The following is a 14,705-nucleotide window of genomic DNA, read 5'->3' as shown; positions in this document are numbered from 1 at the left end:
CGGATGCCCTAACCACTGGGCCAAGTCCGCTGCCAACAATGCAATATTTAGAGAAAAAAAATCTCGAAAATGAAAATATACAATATGAAAATGAAAACAGGTATTTTAAAACACCTTGAGTGCATCAGTACTGCACATGGGCCAACTGCACACGGGTCAAGGAGGCCCGGGGTTTGAACCGCGGACCTCCCATGTGGTAGACGGACGCCCTAACCACTGGGCCAAGTCCGCTGCCAACAATGCAATATTTAGAGAAAAAAAATCTCGAAAATGGAAATATACAATATGAAAATGAAAACAGGTATTTTAAAGGAAAGGGGATTGAGAAAAGTAAAGAATCAAAATTTATTTTCTTTTACAGGGAGGAATCAGCAGAGACTGTTACTTTCATAAAGTTGATAGAAAAATGTAGATATATGTATGCTGCATTAGCAATTTTATTTTTCTTCTCTAACCACAACAGTTTCTGGCCCATACTATCTAATGAATGGATGTGAATAGATGCATTAATAAATAACAGCCATTTGTTTCTTTCAAACTGTAATACTTCCTTGTTTGAATATTTTTAGTAACTATTTGTTTGAATTCAGTAGTGTTGCTTGCAGTCTACAACGTGGTCTATTCACTATTTTCCTCTTCTCCGGACTGTCAATAAGGGTCATGGTTTAAGTCAAATACCTATGCAATGGCCTTTATTTCTGTTGAATGTGAGGTGGAGAGCCTGTGCATGCCTCTGCAAGAATATATTAGGGAAAGGAGGAGAGGAGGAGGGAGAAAGGAACAGACTGATTCTCCTAGAAATATCTTCGATAAGCTGGAAAATAGGCCTTTCAAAATGTCACTCTACAACCCCATACAAATTTGCAATTACATCTCAACACAGCATCACTATGTAACTTTCCCCCACCCTAATTTCCATTTATCTTTAGAGAGAGGGTTTGTCCTGGAAGTCTTCTTTGGAAGGGTGTCTAACCCTTCAGAGTTTCTGTTCTAAGACTTGGAATTTCAGGTAAGGAGGGAGTGGGAAAGTGAACTTCAGTGAGATCACAATTTAAAGGGTAAAAAGGAAGGCCTCTGTCAGGGGAGCATATCTAACTTCTAAACTGTGACTACCCCATGATATTTGAAAATGGTTTCAAACAGCATGCAATTTTTGGATAGGAGGGAGCATTTCCCAAAATTCAGAAAACTGAATGTTTTAAATGTTTGGATTTATGCCAAGGCCAATTCCATATGCTTGCAAGGTAGCCACAACTTATATCTGCTTAAATCGTTCAAGTGGGTTCTAAGATGTCAGGGACGAAAAAAGGCATACTTCTCAATTCCTTGGTAAAAACGGGATAATACTTACTTCATAAGGCTAACAGGAAATCCCAATTAGACAGCACACATGGAAGGGCGAGTGGCTAGTCAATAAATGTGGGCCTCTTCCCCAATATGTGAAGTGTTTAGAAGGCACAGAACGCTATGGAGAAGACAGCCTATTACTGCTGCCGCCCATCACTGCAGACAGCTTCAACAATTATCTATGTGACGGACGCCAGATGTAAATAAAATCCAGGTCTCCTGGCATCTGTCCTCCCACAATCAGTCCTCCCCATCTCGCCCGGATTGCGACATGAATCATACATTCCTTTAAATTAAGAACTTGCTTGCCACAGATGTCTTCTGAGAGTGCCAATGTTATGATTATTCATTGTTTGCATGAAACACACTTGTTTTACTTCCATATTCCTGTATTCACCACGATGAGAGATTTTTGGCTATTCCGAGCAAGAATCATCCATATTAAAACAAAAATCCTGGTAATTTGGTTTTGGGCTTATGCAGAAGTAATAAATTAAGACCATCTATTTCTCACTCTTAACCTTGCAAGTCCCCAATACTTTGTTAAGAAATGCCAAGCATCATAAGCCCTGACCAACCAGCCCTGGCACTGCCATCCGAGAGCAAATGATTCAGTGTAGACGTCAGTGAAGCAGGAAACAAGTAGCAGCTGCCTGCTGCGGGCTGGTGCAGGGCTGCTGCTTGGGGCCGGGGAGGCTGCGGAGGGCCCGGGGGTCAAGTTCAGCCTTGGTCCACTCCCCACGCTGGGTACCCATGGGACCGGACCCCCTGAGGATTGTCTTTTCCTAAAGGAGGCTGGTTGTGCCCTTGCTGGTGGCCTTTCCAGGAGGAAAGGGCTGGGAATCCCCTTCCCTAAAGCACATTAAAGAAGCCAAGGACTGTGCAACGACTTACTGAGTGTGACTGAGTCGTTGATCTTGAAGCTGCAGAGGACCCGGTCGACGTTGCGGGCGTGCCGGAAGCCGTTTCCTCTCACAACGACTTGAAACGACTCTGAAATGAAGAGCAAAACGACAAGACGTGTTATTTGACCACAGGCCGTTACCCATCGCCCTGATTTAAGGCAGTTGTTAACTCTTTCACCAGCCTTAAAATGTTGAAAAACTAGATTTAGGTTGGAAACCAAGAGCACCCATGTGGGTGACTTTTCCCACTTACCTGCTCATTCTGACCAGGTGTGCAGTAGGAAGGCCTATGACTTACTTGAAATTCCCACCTGCTTGCCTTTCCACTGCTCATCTTCCTACCTGGAGTGCCTCACTCCCCCACCTCTGTCCAATCAAATCTCACCCATCTTCCTAGGCCAGGAAGTTTTAAAAACTGTAATCTCTGCAGCCAGAGAGAGCACGGGGGCTGCCGCTTCCTCTTCAATCACCTCAATTCCTTTTATCAGTTTTACACACTGGACTCCCACGAAATGATTTCTTAGAGCCTTGGGTGCCGAAAAATCTACATAAACCACTTCCCTGGGGTATTCCCAGTCTGTGACAAACAAGGTGGCATCAATTATGTACTGTCTTGAGCCGTTCTTTTGTCTTTTGTCCCCAAACTAGAAAAAGTTGTCTGATATTTGCCAGTGCTCACCTGTCACTATTGGCCACCCAGGAGTGGGATCCAGGTTGAGGTAGGAATAACTGGACTTGGCAAGTGAATCAGATCCTGGTCAGCTGCCAGGCCCTACCTACTTGAACTGACATCGGTCCCTCAGTGCCACACCTGCTTCTCTATGAAAAGAGAGCATCTCACCTGTGTTTAGCAAAAGCACATTGACACGTGTCGAGGTAATTTATATGAATAATATCCTTAAAAAGTAAAAACAGCTATTCTTTACAGTAGTCCCACCGAGGAAAAACCCCAACTATTTAATTCGCTAAATGTTTAGGAATCTGTGCGTTAAGTTTGATGTTCACTAACAGTCGATACACCATTTTCTTTTCTTTTTGCCAGCCTTCTGTGTGTACAGTTTGGGGTTTGGGATAATTCCATGTGGCATGTAAAAAGAGAAAGGGACCAACAAATCAGAGGGAAAAAATGCAGTTATTTGTGAAAGTGGGTCTTCAACTGTAAACTGTTACCCAGTTGGAGCTTTTTGTTGGGGGACGAGCAGAGGGGACTGGTCTCTGGGACTCTTCCAAAGTTACTAGATTTCAGGAGCGGACATCGTCTTTATTCCTGGAAATTCATTTGGAGGTCAGGCTTGCCATGATAATAACTGATACTAATTGCATCCTCACTGTGCTAAGAGCTGCTGTCATTTAAACCTCGCCACAGCCCAGGAAGGTGCAAGTGAGAAAACCGGCCGTAATGAGGTAATTTGTTCAATTTCATAGTCAGAACAGGAGCCCAGGTCTGTCAGGCATCAAATTCCTTGGGCCTTGGAACTCAGCCAAATGCTCTTCACCACTGTGCTAAAGTGGATGCTAACTGTCTTGGGACAGGTGAGTAAATGAGAGGTTGGGGGAGTGAGTTTAAAATTTTTTATTTGATTTGATTTTTACATTTTAGGCAGGTTTGAAAAGTTAAGCTGGCCTGGGTGGGAAGCCAGAAACTGAAATCTAAGTAAGAGGATCCAGAGGTACTACATGGACCACAAAGAGTGTAATGTAGGACAGAATGTTTTTTAGAAGAATAAAAGGCCTTGACAATAAGGAAATTGAGATTCTGACAATGTTAAATGACTCGCCCAAGGTCATAAAATTAGTGAGCAGAAAAACTGGAACTTGTATCCAAGTATTCATGATAAATCTGTGTTCATCACGGCTATAGGCATATGCGGTTTCCCAGGACCCTAAGTCCTATGAAGGATTTATATATGCATGTTGATGTACACACACCATTGTTAAGTTTAGAGATGGACTACATAGTTTTCTTCAGATGTCTGCCGGGCATGTGACTCATCACTCAGTTGGTTCAACAAGCACTTTATTAAGTGTCAGGCACTGTGGAAGAATTTTATTATACCTTATTTGTTCTATTAAGACTATAGAAACAGTTTCTAGATTGAGTGCTGGACATGAAGAACTCTGCCTAAGTTTTTGCTGATTCAAAATGTTTTCTATCTGATTTCTGTGACTACTTCTCTTGTTTCCTCAAAGATCAGTGGGAGAGGGGTGGGGGGAAGTGAAGACTGTGGAAATGCAGGCTGCATGCCAAGCTCTCTTCTCTAACACCGTGTCCTAATATTACCAGTTCAGCTGCTGCGCCCTCCGTAGAAGAGGCTGCCTGCATTTCAGCTTGGCCCAAACCCAGGGAGTTGAGGAGGAAAGACAGCAGGATTCCATAATGTGGCAATCGTGGAAACCAAACGATTTAACCCCCTAGGCCTGGGGAGAAGACGGAGGAAATGAGGCTGTGGGAAGCACTCCAGAGCAGAGACGGAGCACAGAGGGACACTTTCTTTGCTAATGCTCACATTCGGTTTCCAGAAGAGCCCAAAGGTCTGACCTGGCAGCCTGACTGGAATGTCAGCTCTTCACACAGAGAAGTTATGTAACAAGACCCCGCCTGATGAATCTGCCAGCAAGTGAGAACCAGGACAAACTAGAATCTGGATATATCCATTTAACTCCATTTATCCACAAAGCCTTGAACCCAACGTTCAATACATGTACAGCTAAGGGTGTCTGGGGAATCCACATGTTGGGTTTCAGCTCCTACAAACAGAGCCCAAGGGATCACAGGATTTAAGGGAGCAGAGATTTAATTTTCTACCTGATATGGTCTTTGACTTTTTCTTTTAAGATATATATACATACAACACATACATAAAATGGTTCTTTTTCATTTTTTCCCTATTATAATTCAAACTTCCTAAGCGTAGAGACCATCATTTCTACTACTTCTGAATGCTGGACTGTGCCTAACCCAGGGCTGAGCCAGTCTCAATATAAGCTCACTGAATAAATAAATATATGGCATGCCTTGGTATAGAAAGGGCATAAAGGGGAAAGACAAGGTTGCTCTTCCAGGTTTCATTCTGTTTATTTTCTGAAGCTTGATTAGGTCAGTGAATTTTTGAAGAGATACTCAACATCATTAATCAATAGGGAAATGCAAATCAAGACCACAATGAGATACCACTTCACACCCACTAGGATGGCCATAATAAAAAAAGACAGACAACAGCAAAAGTTGGCAAAGACGTGGAGAAATTAGAACCCCTACACATTGCTGGTGGGAATGTAAATGGTACAACCATTTTGGAAAACAGTGTGGTGAAGTGTTTTTCAAACATTTAAACACAGTGTCACCTTATACTCAGAAGTTCCACTCCTAGGTATATACCCAAGAGAGCTGGAAAAGTATATCCACACAAAAACCTGACAAGGAATGTTTATAGCGGCAGTATTCATGATAGCCAAAATGCAAAAACAATCCAAATGTCCATCAACAGACAAACGGATAAGCAAAACACAGTCGATCCATTCAATAGACTATAATTCAATCATAAAACAAATGAAGGACTGATACATGCTACAACATGGGTGAACCCTCAAAACACTCTTAAGTGAAAGAAGCCAGACACAAAGGCCACATACGGTAGGATTCCATAGATATGAAATGTCCAGAATAGGCAACTCCATAGAGATAGAAAAGAGATTAGTGGTTGCCAGGGGCTGGGGACTGACTGCTAATGGGTATGAGATTTCTCTGTGGGGTGATTAAAATATTCTGGAATGAGATAGAGGTGATAGTTGCAAAATTTTGTGAATATACTAAAATCCCCATTTTGTACACTTGTAGTTGAAAACCTTAATCCCTTCTGTTAACCTCTTTTCCTTTCTTTGATTTTCTTCTTTTTTGGAAATGTGAAACACAAATAGTTTTGAGATACTCCATAAATATTGCTTATCATTGAATGTACCTGAAAATGAAACAAGATATTTGTGTGTTTTCTGTCTGGTTACTCAAGACTCTTTGGTAAACTTGATGGTAGTTATTTCATTTTGTGAATCAATGATGTAAGCACCATACTAAATGGCAACCATTGGCTTGGACTGGGTATTGGGAGGACAGTAGGGATTGGTAGGGACTGTGTTGAACTGGAAAGAACACATGCTTCTTCTAAAGGGAATTTTTTGCATGGGAATCCTCCAAATATCCAGAGATGCACTTGTACCTCAAGTCTTTTGTTCCCCTTAGTCTAAATCTCTGTGGTTCCTCATCTTTCCTGATTCCACATGTATCTCATTTTTATTGCTCCCAGTGCTCTTTGAGCTGCCCTCTGTTACAGTACTTAATGCATGATTCTGTAATTTGTTTGCATATACGACTATTTACTAGAGTATATTGTGAGTTTTGCAGGGGATGGGCTGTGGGTGGGTGGGTGATATGGGGTGGAATCAAGCCCTATGCATTTTTGTACTCATATCTTTTCACATTGCTTGGTATGTAGTAGATAGTGAATAAGAATTGAAAGAAGGAAAAAAGGAAGAGAAAGAAAAAGGGAGAAGAGGGAGGGAGAGAGGGAGGAAGGGAAGAGAGAGAGATGAAGGAAGGAAGGATGGAAGGAAGGAAGGAAGGAAGGAAGGAAGGAAGGAAGGAAGGAAGGAAGGAAGGAAGGATTAAGAATTAAATAAAATATATTTGTAAAAGCTATGGGAAATATAGGAAAAAAATTAAAGAAGAAAGAAAGAAAAAATAAAAAGGAAGAGTAAAAGACAAGAAACAAGGAAAGAAACCAGTGGGCAAATTATTTACACAGTTTCCAGAGCTATCACATCTTCTCCAATGGGCATGCCTTTGTCAATGCTATTCTTAAAATGTGGACCTTGGAAATGTGGTCTGAAAATGGAATGGTAGGACAATTAGTTCTCTCCACCTGGACACTCTGTGATGACTGGTGCACCCACGATTGTGTTAGCTTTTTTCATCAGCAGCATTCTTGTTGGCCATCAATGTAGAACTGATAGTCCTTGTTTCTCCCCCCACCCTCCCAGATGACCTGTTACTAAATCAGGTTTCCCTAAACCTGCTGACATATGAAAAGTGTTTGGAACCCAACTTCAATATTCTACGGGTCCATTAAATTTCACCTTGTTAACTGCAACCCAACATATGAAGACCTGCGTTGGAACTTGGTTTTGTTGCCCACCTAGGGCGTTATCTTGCTGCCTCTCTCAGAGCTCAGTGCTATCGGAACAACTGCCAAAGCTGAGCTGGCCCTGACAGCCAGCTGAGGTCACCGTCTTAGAGGAAAGCGATCAACACAGTGTCCAAAGCAGAGCATGGGGTGCCCTGAGGGCCAATGAAGGAAGTAACTCAGAGAGTGAGGGGAGGATCTGAGAGGAAAGATTTTGATAAAAGCAAATTCTCCCTTCTTTGCAGATCTAACTAGGGCTGGATCCCAACATTATATTTTAGAAATGTGAGCAATCAGTTAATGCCTTCTCCTCCCGCCCAACACACACTGAGTTAACCAGACATTTTGCAGATACTCTGAACGCCATCAGTGTTTTTTAATTTTCTCTCATTGAAGAAACACAGAGGCATGTTTTCTCATCTAGATAGGTATGATGTTATCAGCATTATGAATCTAACATTGAACCCAATGCTCTTTGAAAAGAAGGTGATGATAATCATGCCTTGATTTGTATAACAGTTTATGCTTTTCAAAGCACTTTAGTGTATATCTCTGGATCCTCAAAGTAACCTAATGAAAATCCCAGAGGAGATAAGCTCCCTCCTGCCAGGCACTCATAACCATGGACAACAAAATGGGTGCCAGTGCTTCATGAACGCCACGCACACTCCAGAGAAGAGTCAGCAGTAGCCTTTCAAGGAAATTCATGAAAGAAATTCTGGTGTGAGGATTAACTTTTGGAAATTTTGTTTTCTTTTTAGTAAATGTAATTGGCATGTTTTAACCCTTATGTGTCTCATTCAGGAGATGTGTGAACTTGCCTTTTCCAAAATCTAGGACTGGTTTCTATTATTATATCTTATATTAATTTCTTCCTTATAGGAAATAAAGGAAATAGAATTGGATAGGTTCATGCCAACACAGGAAAACATTGTTCATCTATAAAATCTGATGAGTTTCACACAAGTCAGAGATCTAAAAAACTATCAACAGAAAGATCCCTTGGATTGGCTTTGCTAGGAATTTGTCTATTTTATTGGCTCAACCAAAGAAAGAGCCCTTGGAATAATTTATCAAATGTATTGCTTTAATGTTTTCTAATTTATTAATGTGTTTTAATCCTTTATTCTTTTATTTCCCATAGCTTTTTAAAATATATTTTATTTACTTCATCTATTTTTCTCTCATATTTAAGGAGAAAAGTATTAAAATCCCTGAATTTGCTAGATCAGATCTTGTGGACCCTGGCATTTCTGGGCCATATTCCTCAAGCTTCTATATCTGGTGCTTTTGTCTCAAAAACATCAAGAGTATGAAAAGAGATTTTGGTTTACTCTTTAATTCAAGATTTAGGAAGTCATTTTTCTATTGTTCAAGTGGCAGAGATTATTTTTATTTTGGTCTTTTCTATCTTTGGTCATTAATTTCTAATTTTGCTTCATTTTACTTAAATCATCATGGTGTGATATTAACTTTGTTGGTTAAGTGAAAGTGTTTTTAAAGAAGGATCAAACAGGTAAAAATACTGGCATTTTTCAGTTGGAGGAATCCATGAATCAAGAGGATTTCTATTGATCACCTATTAAGTGCTAGGGAGTAGGAAATAGAAATAAGATTCCTTCTCTGTCCTAAAGAAGCCCACTGGAGGAGAGTTTATTATGAGAGTGAGTCTTAGGTAAATGTAGTTCAGTTTATAGCAATTGCATTCATTGTTAGATTTTCTGATTCATTGTAAGCTTGCCACACATCTAGCAGGATTGCTAAACTGTAAGTCTGAGGTTTCTCCATGAGAGGGATAATTGCATAATTAAGAGCTGGAATGCATAAAATCTAGTTAACCTAAGCATTCCAGCCTCTAACTCTACAGAAAGCACCTGAAACCCAGAGGCAATGCTATCCATGAAGTAACGAAGCCTAAAGTTCAAGCTCCTCATTGCACAGGTCCCTTACCAGGCCATGCAAGGTGTCTTCACATTGGGCTCACGAGGTCATATATTTTTGTCAAGTTTGCAAGAGTAAGATTTTTTATTTCATTTTCTTGAAGAGGGGCTACCCCTGTGAAGACCATATTTGTCCCTGCCATCCGTGTTGCCTGGTTGTGATTTATTTAAAGGCCAGTAGACAATCTTTTAAAATTACTGTTTTTTTGGGAAATTATCACATATCTCTGAATAATCATCAAATATTGTTAACAACTTTATAATACCTATCTACTTATCTAATATTCTTTTTTGCAATAAGGAAACTGTTTTGTTTTTTTAGGAGGTACCAGGGATTGAACCCAGGACCTCGTACATAGGAAGCAGGTGCTCAGCCTCTGAGCTACATCTGCTCCCCAGTGAGAGTTGGCATTTTCATTTGTTCATTTTTCTTTGTTTTTTTAGGAGGTACCAGGGATTGAACCTAGGACCTTGTATGTGGGAAGCAGGTGCTCAACCACTCGCACTACATCCACTCCCCAAGGAAACTTTTATTAAACAAAGGGATGCACTTATTTTGTACAAAACAGGAACAACTGTATCAGTCAGTCTGTCTGTCTGTCTATCTATCTATCTATCTATCATCTCTCTATCTAATATAGGTTGCTGTTGGCACAGATTATATAGTGCATCTAATTCCATGGAAGTTCTGTTAGCTGTTCTAAAGTATAGCCAAGAAACCAGAATGAAATCCTCAAGGAATTCCTTCACTTACACCAAAGAAACATATCATAAAGCACTGAAATGTCGCTGTTTGAAAAGCCTGAACATTTCTCCTTCATTGCTTAGTGCCTTATCAGGGTCTGCATGACATATTTTCTTTTTTAAAAAAGTGTATTTATTCTCTCCCCTTCGCACTCCCCCACCCCCAGTTGTCTGCTCTCTGTGTCCATTTGCTTTGTGTTCTTCTGTGACCACTTCTATCCTTATCAGTGGCACCGAGAATCTGTGTTTCTTTTTTGTTGTGTCATCTTGTTGTGTCAGCTCTCCATGTGTGTGGCACCATTCCTGGGCAGGCTGCACTTTCTTTCGCACTCGGGGGCTCTCCCTCAGGGTGCACTCCTTGCGCGTGGGGCTCCCCTATGCAGGGGACACCCCTGCGTGGCAGGGCACTCCTTGCGTGCATCAGCACTGCGCACGGGCCAGCTCCACACGGTGCATGACATATTTTCTGTTGATAAATTAATAACTGGCACTTTGTATTTTGATGGACTAGGCACAGGAATTAGGGTTGGTGTCAACCATGAACACTTTTTTTTTAAGGAGGCACCAGGGATTGAACCAGGACCTCATACATGGGAAAGAGACGCTCAACCACAGAGCTACATCTGCTCCCCACTGAGAGTTGTTCTTTTGTATTTTTTTAGGAGGTGCTGGGGAACAAACCCATGATCTTGTACACGGGAAGCAGATGCTCAACTACTTGAGCCACATCTGCTCCCCCAACCATGAACTTTTTTTGTTTTGTTTTGAACTTCTTCATTTTTTTAAAATAAATTTTTTATTTTTAAAAAAGATACTTATATTACACAAAATGTTACACAAAAAATATAAGGGATTCCCATATGCCCCACTCCCCACACCTCCCACTGCTCCCCACATTAACAATTTCTTTCATTACTGTGGTACATTCATTGCTATTGAGGAACACATTTGGAGCACTGGCCACTGGAGGTGCTGAAGGCAGGGAGAGAGAAAAAGAGGTGTAATATGGGGGCTTTTTCGGGACTTGGAATTGTCCTGAATGACACTGCAACAACAGATACAGGCCATTATATATCCCGCCATAACCAACCATGAACTCTTAACATTATATACAAGCTCCTGAAAGACAGCGACTCAAGGAGACAGTTCATCCTTCTGTATCTCCAGTGCCTAGTATAGTACCTGGTATTCAGTAAGTGCTTAATACTTTTAAAATGAATTAAAGAAGGGTGAGGAGAAACCAGTCAGGACTGATTACACAAGAACAGAAAGTACGACTGAAGTTTTAGGCAGTTCATTACAATAGAAAACAATATTAAGGCCCAGATTTTGATCAGTCATTGAAACTATTGTGATTTAAAGAGGCTCAATTCTTTGTATAAGTGGAGACTACCTTTATTAATGACAAAATTATATTGGTCCTTTACTTGGACACCATGTTGTATGAACTGGTAAACTGAGCAATTAAGAGAAATAAGCTAATTATGGAGAAAGGGCAGTATTAATTAAACATGTTAAAAACTCAGATTCAGATAGATTCCTAATCCACAATCATCAGGATTTTCTGCTATCTGGAGGTGTGCCATGAGGATAAAAGGGGAACTTTACTTCTTTCCAGAGGCGAGGTGTGGGTGGTGATGATATGTGGGGAACCAGTATTTCTACAATTCCCTCATAATGAGGGCCCATGGAAGGAGAGAATTTGGACAGACCTTTTAAAGTGTGAAAACCAACATTTTGCTTCGTTCTTTTCTTTTTCCCTAGGGGCAAATTTCTTTAGCAGCTTCCACCTCTCCTTCCACCCTTCCTACTCCCTGTCTCTGAAAATGAAGCTGACTTGTGATTGGAATTCAATACATCATGAATTGTATGAGGACAATCAGCATTTAATTTTATCTTACCTCCGGCACATATGGTGGATGGTTCAGCTGCTAAAATTTCAATGCAGGACTTCTTCAAAATCTAGGAGAAGAGGAAATTAAAGAGTCAATGCACAGAGAGTTAGGGTTTTAAGCTACCAAGACATAGGAAGGTTCTAGGTTTTTATGTAGGGATAGGGAAATAACTTGACAACTTTATTACTATCAATGAATGTCAGACCTTTAATGAGTCAGCAATTATGATACATGTTCCGAGTGCATTAAAAAACCCTCAGAATAACTCATTCATTCTTTCAACTAATATTTATAGAGCTTATAATATGCCAGTCTTAGCTTTCGAGAAGTTTAGCATATAGCTGGGGAAGTGGGACTTAGGCTTGAAAAGATAAGTAACAGATGTGGTAGACTGCCTGAGTGAAGGGGCATTCAGCAGGAGCTGTGGACTTCAGGTCGGAGCTTGGCGAAGGCTGGTCCACTGCAGAAGGCTTATGGAAGAGGTGGGAATTGAGGGGAGGACTCAGCCAAGTGGAGAGGAGTGGGTTAGGGTAGGGTTAGGGTCCAGGCAGGGAATGGCCTAAGCAAAGGTGAGAAAACAGAAATACATACATACATAGACTTCTTTAGCTGGAACAAAAAGAGCTTGATAAGTAGGGGGAAAAAAGAGAGAGTGAAGAGATGAAACTGAAAAGGAAGAATGGAGATGGCCAAATCTCCCCAGGAGTTGCATTTTCAGATTACTCAAAGTTCCTGTTTCATTAGAATGCCTAGAAAGCTGTTGTGGGAGGAAGCTTTGAAGGCTGCTGGCATGCATCACTCTTCAGGAAGATTCCCTGATTCCTTAAGTGGGAAATGCACTCTTCTTCCCAAAATAATCTTGAAGGGATGAGTGGAGTGTCTCGGGGAACCCCTTGACTGCACAAAGAGTCAACAGCAAATGCTTCTGGCTAGAGCAGGGTATCTCCACCATTTATGAATCCCACCTCTTGTTGAGTACTGATTCTGAAATTTCAGCCAAGCCTTTTAAACATAGAGCGCACTGAGTTAATTTACCAACCACACGCAGTATCTTTATCTGGGCCTTACTTAACTCGGAATTTGTGATGATTCAGAGAGCTGAAGGAAACCATTTCTCTATTTATGAAAGCAACATTTGTTAAAGTAACTAATGGCATAATTATAAAATTTGAAGCCCATGAAAGAAGAAAGCATCTTTTTGCATTGGGAAACACCTACTTCCTAGCAGCAATTGATACACTTATTTTTTGTCAGCTTCTTTGTTCCAGCTTAAGGGATACATGCACTACAAAATGAAATCACATGAAAGACAATAAATTATAATACAGGATAAAATGGATTAAAAGGGAATAAGCAGCAAGGAGTGAGAATATCACACAAATGTATGCTGTGAAGAGCTTGTCTCCTTGCTATGAGTGGCTCATGGCTGTAGTTCCAAGCTTTCTGGTAGCAAATGAAGACATGTAATAATTTAAGAGATTGTCAATCTGTGGGATAAACACAAACTAGTTCGACAGAAGACATAATATTTACCCATTCCAGAGAGAAATCTGGGCATCCTCATAGAGAAGCATTGTGAAAGGAAATGAACAACATGCCTAAGCAAATCTTTACCTGATGTACAGATGACAAACATTAAAATTATTCCTTGAAATAGATTCCCTTTTAACCAAGTATTCTAGATAACTCTATCTACCTGAGAGTCACAAAAGGCAGCATTTCTTTTTTTTTTTAATTTTAAAATTCACATTTTCCAGCTAATTCCTGACCTTCCTTTGCACTCTTCAATTTAATGGCATTGCCATATTTTAATTTCCCTTTGTGTTTTTTAACTTCTGCGGAATTCTGCAGTAGGAACCCATTTGTTCATTTTTATCAGCCTTCGCCTTACTTCCGCTGCCTCTGGCTTACCCAGCTGCCTTCCCTGCACCCCAAACACAGGTGCAGCCTCAGTTTCTTGCCAGTCTCTGAGTTTACCCTGCCGGCGGCACGTGCCTCACACATGCACAGCTCGGTTAGGCTGGAGTCCGTTCGTCCTCCCACCCGGGCAAGGAGGGCCTGGTATCCCCACTGAGCATCCGGCGTTCCCTCCCTGTCGCTCTGACTTGGGGTCATGGACCCCGAGTTCTATCCTGGGCACTGTGTTTCCCTGCTGATCCTCCCTCCTCCCCCGTCCTGTGGTCCAGTCGGTCTTTTTGGTCTCTTAACTCTAAACCCCATTAGTCACCCTGCCTGGGGCTTGCCAGGACCAGGGTGCACAGGGACGGAGATACCGGATAACAATGGCCCCCCTGAGTTGTGGCGGTTGCCCACCCTCCCGTCTGCCGCCAGGGGGCTCTCCTTGTTGATGGGCCACCTCCATTCACCCCCTTCTGACATGCCGTCGGGCACAAGTCCCCACACAGCCCACATTTGAAGAAACAGAATGAACACAGATGGAGAAACTTATTAAATGGTGGCATTAGAACAACACAGTGCTATTTTTATGTTGTTGTAAGGAAAATTCCTCAGGCCTTTGACATCCCCAAATAAATCATTTTATCATCTACAACTAAAGATTTCAAAACAGTCTAGGAATAAAAGCTGAACCATTGGATTATCCCCATTCCCACCTAAGTGGAATTTTCACCCATCTACCTTCCTGACTCTGAACCAACTTTTTTTGAACCGATTCTAACACTGACCCATGGAATCAGT

The 14,705-nt window shown here is 41.3% G+C and overlaps 1 protein-coding gene across 1 annotated transcript in view; it reads right to left on the bottom strand.

Moving 5' to 3' along the window:
* The window catches only part of ANTXR1 (ANTXR cell adhesion molecule 1), a 253,844-nt gene that overhangs the window by 156,222 nt on the left and 82,917 nt on the right, over positions 1–14,705 (bottom strand). Inside the window, exons 9-10 of the mRNA XM_004449198.3 lie at positions 12,015–12,075; positions 2,242–2,340 (exon numbers count right to left, since the gene is read on the bottom strand). Coding sequence (XP_004449255.1) covers positions 2,242–2,340; positions 12,015–12,075 — 160 coding nt within the window. The remainder of the gene's footprint in view (positions 1–2,241; positions 2,341–12,014; positions 12,076–14,705) is intronic.

The sequence above is a fragment of the Dasypus novemcinctus genome, chromosome 17 (assembly GCF_030445035.2).
Source record: "Dasypus novemcinctus isolate mDasNov1 chromosome 17, mDasNov1.1.hap2, whole genome shotgun sequence".
Taxonomy (NCBI): Eukaryota; Metazoa; Chordata; class Mammalia; order Cingulata; family Dasypodidae; genus Dasypus; species Dasypus novemcinctus.
Note: the sequence above shows the minus strand (reverse complement) of the source record. Positions and strands in the feature narration are given on the sequence as shown.